The 12,542-nt window shown below is 49.1% G+C and overlaps 1 protein-coding gene across 5 annotated transcripts in view; it reads right to left on the reverse strand.

Moving 5' to 3' along the window:
* Positions 1–21: 21 nt before the first annotated feature.
* SFXN5 (sideroflexin 5) overlaps positions 22–12,542 on the reverse strand; it is a 97,849-nt gene continuing 85,328 nt past the window's right edge. For 3 of the 5 annotated variants that reach the window (XM_065060185.1, XM_065060187.1, XM_065060188.1), the window contains one exon: positions 22–520. In XM_065060185.1, coding sequence (XP_064916257.1) covers positions 443–520 — 78 coding nt within the window. In that variant the 3' untranslated portion in view covers positions 22–442. Of the gene's footprint in view, positions 521–7,227; positions 7,310–12,542 lie in introns of all 5 variants that reach the window. The other 2 variants (XM_065060184.1, XM_065060189.1) reach the window with 1 other exon arrangement.

The raw sequence follows: 12,542 nt of genomic DNA on the forward strand, positions 1-12,542 counted from the left end.
TCTGCAGGATTACAGGATTAGTTTTGTGCAGTATCAGTGTGGAGGTTTAATTCGCAGTGAAAACAAAACTTGCTCGGTGAAGCCTACTTTCATGTGATTAGGTACAACGATGTAAACACGCCGTTAAACATCCCTCCATGCAGTGCTAGTAAGTTCTGAGATTCTTCTGTAGCTAGTTCTCTAAAGTGTTTGAATGTTATTTTCTTGTTGCTGCTCCTGTTGCTAATTTAAAACTTTAAATATTAATCTTTTCGACTGGTGTGAGGTGTCAGTTCTCTGCAAGTGTTAATTTACTCCCGGTTCGCCGGGAGTGGTAATACGTTACTATCGCTGAGCTCTATCATTTGTTTTATCTTGTTGTTGTTTTCTCTTTCCTAGTCGAGATCTCAAGTTTGCCCCTTTCCCTCCCCAGCTCTTCTGGGTTGGGATTGTCCGCTTCCACTTACAATCCTTTATTGTAGACGACAGTCTTACTGGTGGTGGCCACTGCGATTTCCGGCTCCAGCCGAGACGTCTCAATCTGTGAAATTAAAGAGAAGGCAAGATCAGAATCGGCATCATGTTGTTGTGCTGCAGCAGGAGCTCAATAGATCAATTTATTAATGTGGAGAAGCGGAATATGTAAATAATACCTTGTCGATCTTGTATTTTCCATGTCATTTTGATGTGCTTTGCTCTGCTCACATCTCAAAACATCCCTGTTTGGACTGATTTGTGCTACAGGAAATAACGCATGCTCCCTGCCTTGCGATATTCAAGGAATTACATCGTCTCTGAGAATCAAACGGATCCCACCCATTGTTTTCCAGGAGAAATCCCACATCCAAGGTCCCCTCACATGGTGCTACAAGGAATCCAGTCCCAAAGCTGCAAGTTTTGTACCCGTAGGGACCCAACAAAGCCATGGTGACAGAGGGGACAACACACCCTCCTTCATCTCCTGGACCAGGCTCTACGTCCTCCAGCAATGATGGATCAGAGATTAAATCTGCCCACCCCCGTCTGCACAAAATCTTCAGCCCTTTCCTAATTTGTTTGCTTTGCACAAAGCTGTCCCATGGTGTGGAATCGCTCCGAACCTTTGCATCCTCAGGAAGGATCGCGGTGCTCCTGGATCCCACGCCAAGCAAAGATCCCGCTCCCAACCAGGACGGGGCACCTTGCGAGATCAGACCTTCGGAAATCCTATACATTGCCTTGATGCTGTTGCTGACACAATGCTAGGAACCCACGTTAAAAATCGAAATGCTTTTGAAAATGTTTAACCTAGTTAGACAAATTAGCAAAAATTTGTGCAAAACAATTTAGGTATTTAAAATATTCAATGTTTTTAAAAACTGGAAAAACTGTTCTTAGCTTTCAGCTGCAAAAACCCAACAAAATATAACATCAAAGCAATCTTAACATGAGGTGCAACATAACCCTTCAGCAAAGCTGTTAAACAGCTACTGAAGCATCATGGGAAATAGCACTTCATTTATTCAAATGCACATATGTCAGGTTTTTGCACCATATGTCATTCCAAGCTATTTACAGTAATAATTAAATCTTAATCAACGTTTAACCTCTGTAAAATGTTTGAAGGGATCTAATCACCCTTCAGACTGCACTAATGAAGGAGAAATATATAAACATAAAAAGAAAATGATGCATAGATAGCACACCAGAAAGAACAGTAATTGCAAAATTGTATTTTCTTTTAAATATAATCAGCAAATTATGTAAAGTAAGCCAACGAGTATTTTAAGTGAAGACATCTTGGGTGTCAGAGGTGTGATCAGCTAATTTTGTACTGCTATCCATAACAGATGTAGCATATTTTCTTTTAGTGCCATTATTAGCAACTTCACCATTTCTTTCTGTGCTGAAACACAAAGTGAAGCATTGTGACGGGGACAGAACCCAGCAAAGGTGCGGGAGAGGCGATTCGCACTTCCACCGGCACCGCCGGGATCCATTTTGAGGGAGGATTAACTCCGGTCTGCCTGGCTCTGACGCAGCTTTTCTTCCTATTGTTGTCTTATTTTTCTTCCCGAGACAGAAAGAAAAGCTCCGAGGCACTGGAGCTGGGTGGTGTCACCCACTGGTAAGAAAATAACAAGGCGGGAAGGGCTTTAAAATGATCTGGAGTTGGGTGGTCCAACCCTGAGCATCTATGCTGGTGCTGGTGGACGTGAGGCACCTCGGAGAGAGCAAAACCCAACCTACTACTGGGACGTCTCTGCAGAAAGCTCATGGAGAACCACCAGTCCCTTCATCTCCAGTGCGGGACGGAGCGGTGGGAGCTCCAAGGAAAACCGCGTCTGCCTTGGTGGAGCCTAGATTAGTGGTCTGAAAGCAAGACCTACAGGGAAACTTTACACTAAGGGTGGTGAGAGCCTGGCCCAGGTTGGCCAGAGAGGTGGTAGATGAACCATCCCTGGAGACATCCCAGGCCAGGCTGGACGGGGCTCTGAGCAACCTGAGCTGGTGAAGATGTCCCTGCTCATGGCAGGGGGGGCACTGGATGAGCTTTAAGGTCCCTTCAACCCAAACTATTCTAAGAAACACTGAGGACTTGGATGGGCTGAGTCTAGAAGAGCGAAGCTCAAGGGTAGCATGGTAGGCTCTGCATGTGCAAGAGGCGACAGCAGAGAAGAAAGGAGTAACGTTTTGGTCATACTCTCTTGGGACACAGTTCAAGAAGCAGCGAGTGAGATCCAAGCTGAACAGCAGGAAGGGTCTCCTGGTGGGACGGAGCAAAGTGCTGCAACCAAATGCTCAGGGAAGGTGTGGTGTCTCTGTGGTGTGAACTTTTCAGCACAAATTATATGAAACCCATCAAAAACAGGTTAAGTAGAACTGAGCTTTTTTGGTGGAAGGAGATAGTTGAGGTAACTGCTTGTAGGTCCTTTGGGCTTCCTTCCCATGGGTCCAGGAGGGAAACAACCTCTTCATTCATGGCAAGACTGTACACAATGCTGTTAGATGGGATGGGTCTGGGAGGGACACAACTGAGGTGGGACAGTTCAGAGCCAGATTATGGTGTCTGGGCAGAAGGACGGGCAAATGAACGCCTAATGCAAGATGGACACACATTCAGGGACTCCTCTGAAGATCTCCAAAGACATAATCGGTCCCAGGCATTGCTTTGGAGCTGTTACTGACCTCACTTAAGTCCCTTTCTGAAGCCTGGGAAGAGGTGAAAGAAATTTGCTGGGGAGGGACTGGTTGAACTGGAGGAATCCCTGCACATCTGGTTGACTTTAATAAAGCAGATACTACAAACTGCGCTAGAGCCTCAGCTAGAGGAGCTCCAAGGGGTGCATCCACCCCAAGGAGACAGGTGCAGGAGGGATGTTCTCCACAGCAACACTGTCTAAGCTGCTCAGAAGCTGGGAATAACTTACTCGTCTCACTGGGAAATCAAATGCAGAAGAACAGGGAGAAGCATTCAAGTGGTAGGCTACAGATATTAATACAACATTCACTAATCGACCTCCTGAGTACTAGTTCATTCTTTGAATCCCTCAGGGTTTTTTGTTGGAAAGTGTAATCTCGCTTGTTTTGGTGCAGATGACATCCTGGACCTGCTTGGCCAACCTTCCACTGGCCACGGCATCGTGAAATAGATCTGGAGACCACAGAGTTTCTTGCCAAGTTTCTCATGTCTCAAAGAAGATTCCCAGTAGGGTCCTTTTTGGTCATGGCCGTGCTGGGAACACCACAAACAAGGGACACCTGCCATGGAAGGTGCTTTGAGGAACAGGTTCTACCCCGTTGGGAACACACTGATGAGACCAGGCCCACCTCGTATGGGGTGGCTTTGTCCTTGGAAATTGAGTGCTCACCATGGGACTGGCTTGGAATTGTGTCCATCTTCTTCCTCTCAATGGGGTAGATCTACTTGTGCCCCTGCCTGGATCTAGGTGACAGTGCTGAGGTCCGTACCAGAAAAGGGCCTTCACCAGTGAATGCAGGAGAAGAGAAGTCCGTGACGGACACAAGCTCCCAACAGCACTGAGGGAACTGTGGTGCAAAAGCACTGCTCCCAGAAACTGCTACCAGGGGCTGCTTTCGGAAAAAAAAAGGCAGGTTTTCATGCTGATGGATGCATGAGCACCACTGACCCCTCAGATCCTGACATCCCAGCACAGGAGATATCATGACGAGACAGTGGGAGAAGGGGGAATCGCTACTGGAAGCTTTGCTATAGATGCAGGGATCCTCATCATAGAATCCTTTTGGTTGGAAGAGGCCCTCTAGATCATCGAGTCCAACCATTACTTGACCCCTGGCACTGGCCCATGTCCTGAGAACCTCATGTCCGTCTGTCCAACCCTCCAGGGATGGTGACTCCAGCACTGCCCTGGGCAGCCTGTTCCAATGCCCCACAGCCCTTTGGGGCACATCCAACCTCAGCCTCCCTTGATGCAGCTCGATCCTCACTGGGGACACAGCCAAAGTGCATCTTCGAACTCATCCAGAAACACAGCCAGTGCGAGCCACAACCCGTCACAACACCCGGCAGCTGGTGTGGCCTGAGGACGCTCCTCTTCCCTCTACCAGACAGCCAAGTGCACGAAGAAAAAAGGGAAAAAAACCCCAAGAAACGGTGTTCCCTGACCTTATTGAGGCAACTGTTTACATAAACCGGCATCACCCAGGTAATGCAGGCGGGATGACAGCGCTGGCTTTTTCGCGGTGCTCCTGACCTGGTGAAATCCATCCCTCCCTCCTGGGGAACAAAGCCGAAGGGAAGGGAATCGCCTCTTGCATTGCCCACCGTGCGCCAGCTCCCTCTTCCCCCCGTCTCTGCCTTGCGGTGGGAGCCTCTCTCCTCTCATCAGCACAGACAAGGCTAATTGGGGTGATAAAGAACTGGCTCCGAGATGCTGGCGTGGGCTGGAGGAACAAATGGTGCGGTGGTCACAGCTGGTGCTGCGGAGACGGAGAGGGAGAGGGTGTGAGGAAGGCTCGCGGCGCCCAAAGTTTCGTCAGCCCGCGTTGGGTGCGGGGCGGGCGAGTTTGGGGAGGGGGGGTTGTGTGTGTTTTGCGTTCGTGGCTGACACGGGTGTAGCGTACATGCGCGGCCGGTGAAGCAGAAGCAGGCAGAAAGCAGATGCTTTTTGTTTGGGGTTGATACTCATTTCTATCCCAGCTCGGGGAAAGGTGTAGAAAGGAATGTGCTCCTCGGAGTGCAAGGAGAGAGATGGGTCTAGGCTGGCTGCCAGGGATCCTGGAATGAGATGGAAGGCAGCTAGGGGAGACAGGAGCAGATGGATTTGGCATACAGCTCATCACTCAGCCAAAAAAAGGCGGTGGGGGGGGGGAAAGAAGGAAGAAAGCAGCCAATTTTGGTAGGGGGAGGGTCATACGGGCTGAGGGATGCTGTGCCGGGAGGTGGGGGAAGGGAGGACCAGGCTGGTCGCCGCGTCTTCTGCTGCTGCCTCAGCAGGGCCAGTGAGGAGATGTGGTGGTGGCCTCAGTTTGGAACTTGGGAGGGCTCTCCCAGCCCCTCCAGCAGCTCTCTGCCATCTCCTGGGCCATTAGACACAGAACAGAATCACAGAATGGTTTGGGTTGGAGGGACCTTCCCAGCTCATCCATTGCCACCATCTTCACCACATCTTCACCAGCTCAGGTTGCTCAGAGCCCCGTCCAGCCTGGCCTGGGATGTCTCCAGGGATGGTTCATCCACCACCTCTCTGCCCAACCTGGGCCAGGCTCTCACCACCCTCAGGTCCAACAATTCCTTCCTCATGCCCAGCCTGAATCTCCCTCCTTTAGTTTATGGCCATCAGGGCAGTGCCAAGCTGACTTGGACTCCTAGTGAAGCTCGGTGAGATGTAACAAGGACCACGGTTAATAAACGGCACCATGAAGCACCCTGAGGGACCAGCAGCTGCTGCTTGCACGGTGGTGGGCTCTGTGCACAGCTGGACGGAGAAGTGGGACATGTCCAGCACCGCTAACAGACTCTGCTCTGCCCTCAGTGTCCTCGGGGAAAATAGATCATGTTTTTCCTTGGACAGATGAGCTACTGCCCATGACGGTCACCAGGCACCTCTGCTTTTAGCTTGGTATAACCATGGTGTGAAAGCACCTCTGTACAGGTCTACTGAGGCTTCCTTGCACCTTCAACCTAGTAAAACTCCACTGAGAAGCAGAACCGCAATAAATTTGGTTTAACGTGCTTACTTGGGGTCAAAATCCAGCTTGGTTGGGTTTCTGATGGTCTCATTCCCACAGTAAGCCTGCCTAAATTGTTCTTCTTTCAGATATTTCAGATCTTCTTTTAATTGACAGTCGCTGAAAGAACGCTGATGGGGCCAAAACCAGAAATCTGAACCTGTGCTTAATTTTGTAAGGCTTTCCAAAATTGGAAACTGTATACTGAATGATTTAAAGACAGCGAGGCTTCTTCCTCCTCTGCTCGGATAAACTTTTCCCAGACATCAAAAATCAAAGCGTTCTCCATGGATCCACTCGCTAAGGATGGGGAGGAGGAAACCGGTGTTTGCTAAGGATGGAGATGAGGAAACCGGTGTTTGTTAAGGATGGAGATGAGGAAACTGGTGTTTGCTAAGGATGGAGATGAGGAAATCGGTGTTTGCTAAGGAATATTTCAGACCTACAGACAACTGAAGGTGACCTGACAGGTGAGGGAATTTGAGAAATTCCCCATCTCACCTGAAAACCTTTTGATTCAATCGCATAAGATGTTTTCCAAAAGAAATAAAGCCCCTGGTTAAGGAGTCCAAGCAACAGTGGAGCTACAAGACCTCTCCATATCTCACTTCAAAGACCATCAACCATCCCATGGTTGGTGTTTTTCTACATTCAGACCACCAGCTTTGCATTTACCTATTTGCTACACCAAGGAGCCATCTCCTGCCAGAAATTTCCTTCCCATTAAAGTATTCAGAGATCATTAAATCACCTTTGTTAAAATCTATAGACAAACCTCATTTTTCTTCTCTGCAAGGCAGATTATTGTTTGAAATACTGGTGTTAAATCTCTCTTCTGGACACTTCCCAGTTTCTCTACATAGTTAAATTCTATGTACCCCAAAACTGGACGCACTGTTTGAGAGACGGTCTCACGACTAAAGTGCATGGTAACAAATAACTTCATAAATATTTGATGCTCAGTTTGCTGGATAAAGCACAAAGCTGGGGGAAAGCAATTTAGAGATAAGCCTGAATTTCGTTAGGTTTTCCTTCAAAATAATAATAAAAACTGACCTTAAGAGCTGACGGGTACAATTCCCTTTTTGTTTCTCCCAAGCCTTTTAGACACCTCTCTTCTAAAGAAACAGTTAGCTTCCTAAGAAAAAAAAGGTTGCATAGACAAAATGTTTTTCTCAAAAACATGGAAACAAGTTATTTGCCTCCATTTCCACCCGTGATGCTGGTTAAGGTGTTAACAAAACATAAGCGGAGCCTGCGAGGCTGCCGGGTGTCCCCGCACCCATCAAGGTGTCCGAATCCGGTCCCACCTGGGACGCCAGTGCCCCGTGGCTCGGTGGGAGCCCTCTCATGGCTTTGCCACCATCCACCTTCTCAAAGAAGTGCTGACTTTGGGGTCAGTACGAGGCCGGAGGGCTGGACCCCCCCAAAACGCAAGGATCAAAGAGCCGGTGCGGAGGCACCAAGCCGGGATGGGGTTAGAGCCTCCTTTCTCGCCATCCCTGCTTTGATCATCTCCTTTTGTCTGACACGCCAAGGTATGCGGCCGCAACGGGGACTGACACTCCCGAAGGGCTTGCGACGCTCCCGGCCACCTCGCTGCAAGGGCGGATGTGATCTTCCAGCCAAGGAGTCAGCTTTGGTGGTCGGGCAGAGCCTGTGGGCGCTGTGAGCAGAGGCCGAGCATCCTCGGGGCACGTCTGCACGGGCTGGGCTGTGCGATGGTGTGGTCCAGGGCAGCGGTGAGACCAGCAGAAGATGTTCTGGGGAGGCAGCGGCTTTGGAAAGAGTACTTAAAAGTGGCCCATAAGGAAGATGGGGACAGACTTTTGAGCAGGGCCTGTTGCGATAGGACAAGGGGTGGTGGTTTTGAACTGAAGGAGGGAGATTCAGGTTGGACATGAGGAAGAAATTGTTGCCCCTGAGGGTGGTGAGAGCCTGGCCCAGGTTGGCCAGAGAGGTGGTGGCTGAACCATCCCTGGAGACATCCCAGGCCAGGCTGAACGGGGCTCTGAGCAACCTGAGCTGGTGAAGATGTCCCTGTCATGGCAGGGGGGGCACTGGGGGAGCTGGGAAGGTCCCTTCAACCCAAACTGTTCTGTGATTCCATGATTCGATGACACTGAGGGCTGGGAGATGCTGGACAAGCAAATAGGTCAAACCTCTGGTGCTCTGGACCTATCTATTTAGTAAGAAGATTCAAATTCGTCATGTACTCCTTCATGAAGGCAACAACTATCATTGGTGCTTGGCTTATATTTGTAATTAAGTCCTGGCAAAGTCTCATCCAAGTGATTTGAGCCTACAACCAGAACCCTGAAGCACCACGGTAGGAGAGCAGATACACTCATGGAGTAAGAGGTTCCTCTCTTACATGCTTGGAGGTAAAGCAAAGCCGGTAGCAGATAAGGACAGCTCAGTAATATGCAGATAAGAACAAGTTCAGGAGTGCATTTAATTTATACTGCCCTTTTACCACCATGTAAGTAGATTCACGTGTAATTCAGTGTCTATGTAAAGTATGGAACTATCAGGCAAAGTTTTTTCTTTGGCTACAAATTGGGAAGTAATGCCATGTGGCCTGGCAGGTGGGTGACCTGTTAAATCCCTGCAATGTAGTAGATTTGTGGGGGATATCACATAAATGGCTCTGAATTCAGAGCCCTGCTTCCAAACAGTAAGTATATATAGGGATATATAATTTATCTGTAGACAGTGAACCAGGGTTACACTGAGAAATGAATCATAGAATCATAGAATAGTTTGGGTTGGAAGGGACCTTCAAAGGTCATCTAGTCCAACTCCCAGGCACATTGACACCAAAGATGTATCTCGGCGCTGCTGTCTAACCTGCAGCTGGACATAAATAGAACTGGTATTAAAAAGGACCATTGCTTGGAACTAATTTCATCTCTATTTTCTCTCCCCTTCTTGAAATGACAAAAAGGAGGAAAGTTGGAATATTGGGCTGCTCTGGCTCCATTTCAGAAGCTTCCTCTGGTTTCTGCCATGGATGCTCTGACCACCAGCATCCACGTCCCGCTGCCTGCAGGACAGGGCAGAAAACAGGGATTCTTCTCACACCAGGCTGGAAAGGGTCTGAAGGTGGCACCACACGTACCCCGCGATGACATCTGTTAGATATAAAGTATGTCAGTGACGCTGTTAGTGCCACAAGCTATTCACACTCTATCACATCTGCTGACACCTCTGCACCGTCCCCTGCAAACGTCACCGCTTTTAGCAAAGCACGAAACGCAAAGTGTCAGCAGCACCTTGGGTGCCATCGGGTTTCTGTGTTGAGACGAGCAGGAATGTTCCTCGTGCTCGACAGATGTTTGGGTACAGACGTGCAACTGCTTTTGAGCCAGCGACAAGGCTTAAGATGTTACTAACCTCATCTTAAATGGGAACGACTCTGGAGTTTGTGGGAGTGGGTTGAGAGAAGGGAACGGAGCTGGTGAGGGGCTGGAGCACAAGTGTGATGGAGTGGCTGAGGGACCTGGGGGGTTCAGCTGGAGAACAGGAGCTGAGGGGAGACCTTCTGATCTCTGAACTGCCTGAAAGGAGCTTGGAGCCAGGGGGGTCGGGCTCTGCTCCCCAGGAACAAGCGCCAGGAGCAGAGGAAACGGCCTCAAGTTGCGCCAGGGGAGGTTGAGGTTGGATGTGGGAACAATTTCTTCCCCAAAGGGCTGTGGGGCATTGGAACAGGCTGCCCAGGGCAGTGCTGGAGGCACCATCCCTGGAGGGCTGGACAGACGGACATGAGGTTCTCAGGGACATGGGGTAGAGGTGGCCTTGGCAGTGTTAAGTTAATGGTTGGACTCAATGATCTTGAGGGTCTTTTCCAACCAAAATGATTCTATGATCAAGGGTGGGAGTTTTTAACTTCAGCTTTAGCAGTTGCATATTCGCGTATCACAGCTTCTCTAAAGAAAAATAATACGCATATAAAAAAAAATTAAAGATCAGATGGGAAGAAGGAAACCATGGTGTTTCTTACTGCCCAGCCAGGCTGGAGCAGACCACAATGGCCCCTGTGGCAACAAGCTCCCCTCACCTGGCACCACGTGTGTTTCCGATGCTCTAGAAATGACTGATGAGAACAACGTCTGCAGGTGGGATAATAATGTATGACACCTGTGGCTGGAAGGTACCTTCAACCGCTCGGCGTGTCCCTGCCTGTCCTGCAACACGGCAGCTCAGCACGTTCCACTCCTGTGCTCTGTCCCCATCAGTAAGATACCAGCTCTGAGCTTCCAGTTCCCCATGGGAACCCTTCTGGTGTCTCAAGACAACACCAAAGATGAGCGGGCATGGTGAGATGAACGCAAGTTGCTCCTAGGAGCTGGGTTTGGTGAGCACTGGGCTCACACGGCTCTCAGACCCTCTCAAGTCTTCCAGCTTTATAAAGAGATTGAAAGGTCAACACCACACATGACACCATCTCCAAGTCATTGCAAAATTGTGGGTTTGAATCTTCTTGGAAAGAAGAGGGTTGTCCAGAAACCTCAAGTATTGAAACAAACAAACAAACAAACAAAGTCTTTGAGACCATAAGGTTTCAAATAGCAAAAAGAGACATTTCCAGCTCTCTAGCAATTCAAGAAGGTGAAGGGCTTTCCCTCCTTTGACCCAGTTGCTGCTACCCAGGAGGTACCAGCCTGTGTCCCCGGTGACCACGGCTCCTTGTTCTGGGTAAGACACAAATGACACAAACTCAACACCCATCCAGAGAAATGGAGAAGCTCAGGCATGAGACTGAACAAAGGATCGAAGTGAAGCTGTGATGGAGAGAAGCTGAAACCGCAGCATGATGTGTCTTCCATGAAGTGAAGAACCACAGAGAGGCCTTTGTAGGAGCTAAGATGCCTTTTCTCCTTGACTTTGGAGAAGAAGGTTTGCTCATGTACAGGAGATAAGTGCTTATGAGGTAAACTCTCAGTTTGCCACACTGAATTCATTTCTACAGGAGCTCCAGAAAGGTGGGTGTCTTAGGCTGGTACCACAGCAGAAACATGTGTGTTCTGACCTCAGGTCACTCATGAGCTAAGGACCCTTCTCCCAGAGAGGACTTGCTCCCCAAACTGTTTGCACAGGGCAGTCAGTGTAAATTAGTGTGTAGGGCAAAAGAAATGTCTTCCTGGCCTCAAGGAAGAAGCCTCATGTTACATGATGGAGATTTCATTGGGGAACATTCAACCCGACTGATGGATGGAAGAGTCACCAGCCTACCTAAAATATGATCCTGAGAACACCCAAAATAGCAGAGTTTAGGGTCACTGCTCCTTGCTGGAATGAAAAACATTCACAAAGAGAGTTAGACTTGTCTCTCCTCTTTCAGAAGAAAAAAAAAAATCCTTGTTTTGAATGTGGCAAGTTTCCCTTTTGATGAAAATGAGCAATTAGGTCCTTTCTGATAGGAATCCCTCCACCAGCTCTGTCGAGGCAGAAAGCATTTGATGCTGTTTGGTGAGAATGTCAATCTCTGCAATCCTCTAGCTATTAGGAAGGAAGAGCATAATGAGTATCGCAGAATTTAGGCATGTCCTTGTTGATTTGAAGATGCTAAGCAAGTTCCTCAGCATCTCAACCTCCGTCACGTCTCCTTCTCTTGAAGGACCAACAGCCTCACTAGAAACAGGCTGCTAGGTCCAAATGATTTTTAAAAGCAATTAAAGATAATTATATATAGCCGTGGTTGGGAAAAGTGATTAATAAGGCATTCTCTGCAGGAAGCACGGATGCTCACCGCAGGCCAGTCTGGACAACTGGCCGCCTGCCTTTACTCATAATGTCCCACATGGAGTAGTTTGAGGTATGATTGCTTCCAATGAGCTGCAAAAACTCTCTCTGAGTTTGCAGAAAAGGACATATAAGGGGTAACAGTTTAAAACTAAAGGAGGGAGATTCAGGCTGGACATGAGGAAGAAATTGTTGGCCCTGAGGGTGGTGAGAGCCTGGCCCAGGTTGGGCAGAGAGGTGGTGGATGAACCATCCCTGGAGACATCCCAGGCCAGGCTGGACGGGGCTCTGAGCAACCTGAGCTGGTGAAGATGTCCCTGCTCATGGCAGGGGGGGCACTGGATGGGCTTTGAAGGTCCCTTCCAACCCAAACCATTCTGTGATTCTATGATTCTGGGCCAGGCAACAACTGGGGACAAACGCACCAAATAAAGAGGCTGACAGCAACCAAGAAAGGGGACTGAATTTCCAGAGTGGGCTGGCAAAAAGATCGGAAAGGTCTTGACTTTCAGGCCAAGAAGAAACCAGCAAAACCAAAGACCTGCAGGAGCGCACAGGGTGGGAGGGGACGGGACGGGACAAGCGTCCCCATGGAGCAGGGCAGGAATCCTCGGGGGAAGCGCTCG

This window comes from Columba livia, chromosome 4 (assembly GCF_036013475.1).
Source record: "Columba livia isolate bColLiv1 breed racing homer chromosome 4, bColLiv1.pat.W.v2, whole genome shotgun sequence".
NCBI lineage: Eukaryota > Metazoa > Chordata > Aves > Columbiformes > Columbidae > Columba > Columba livia.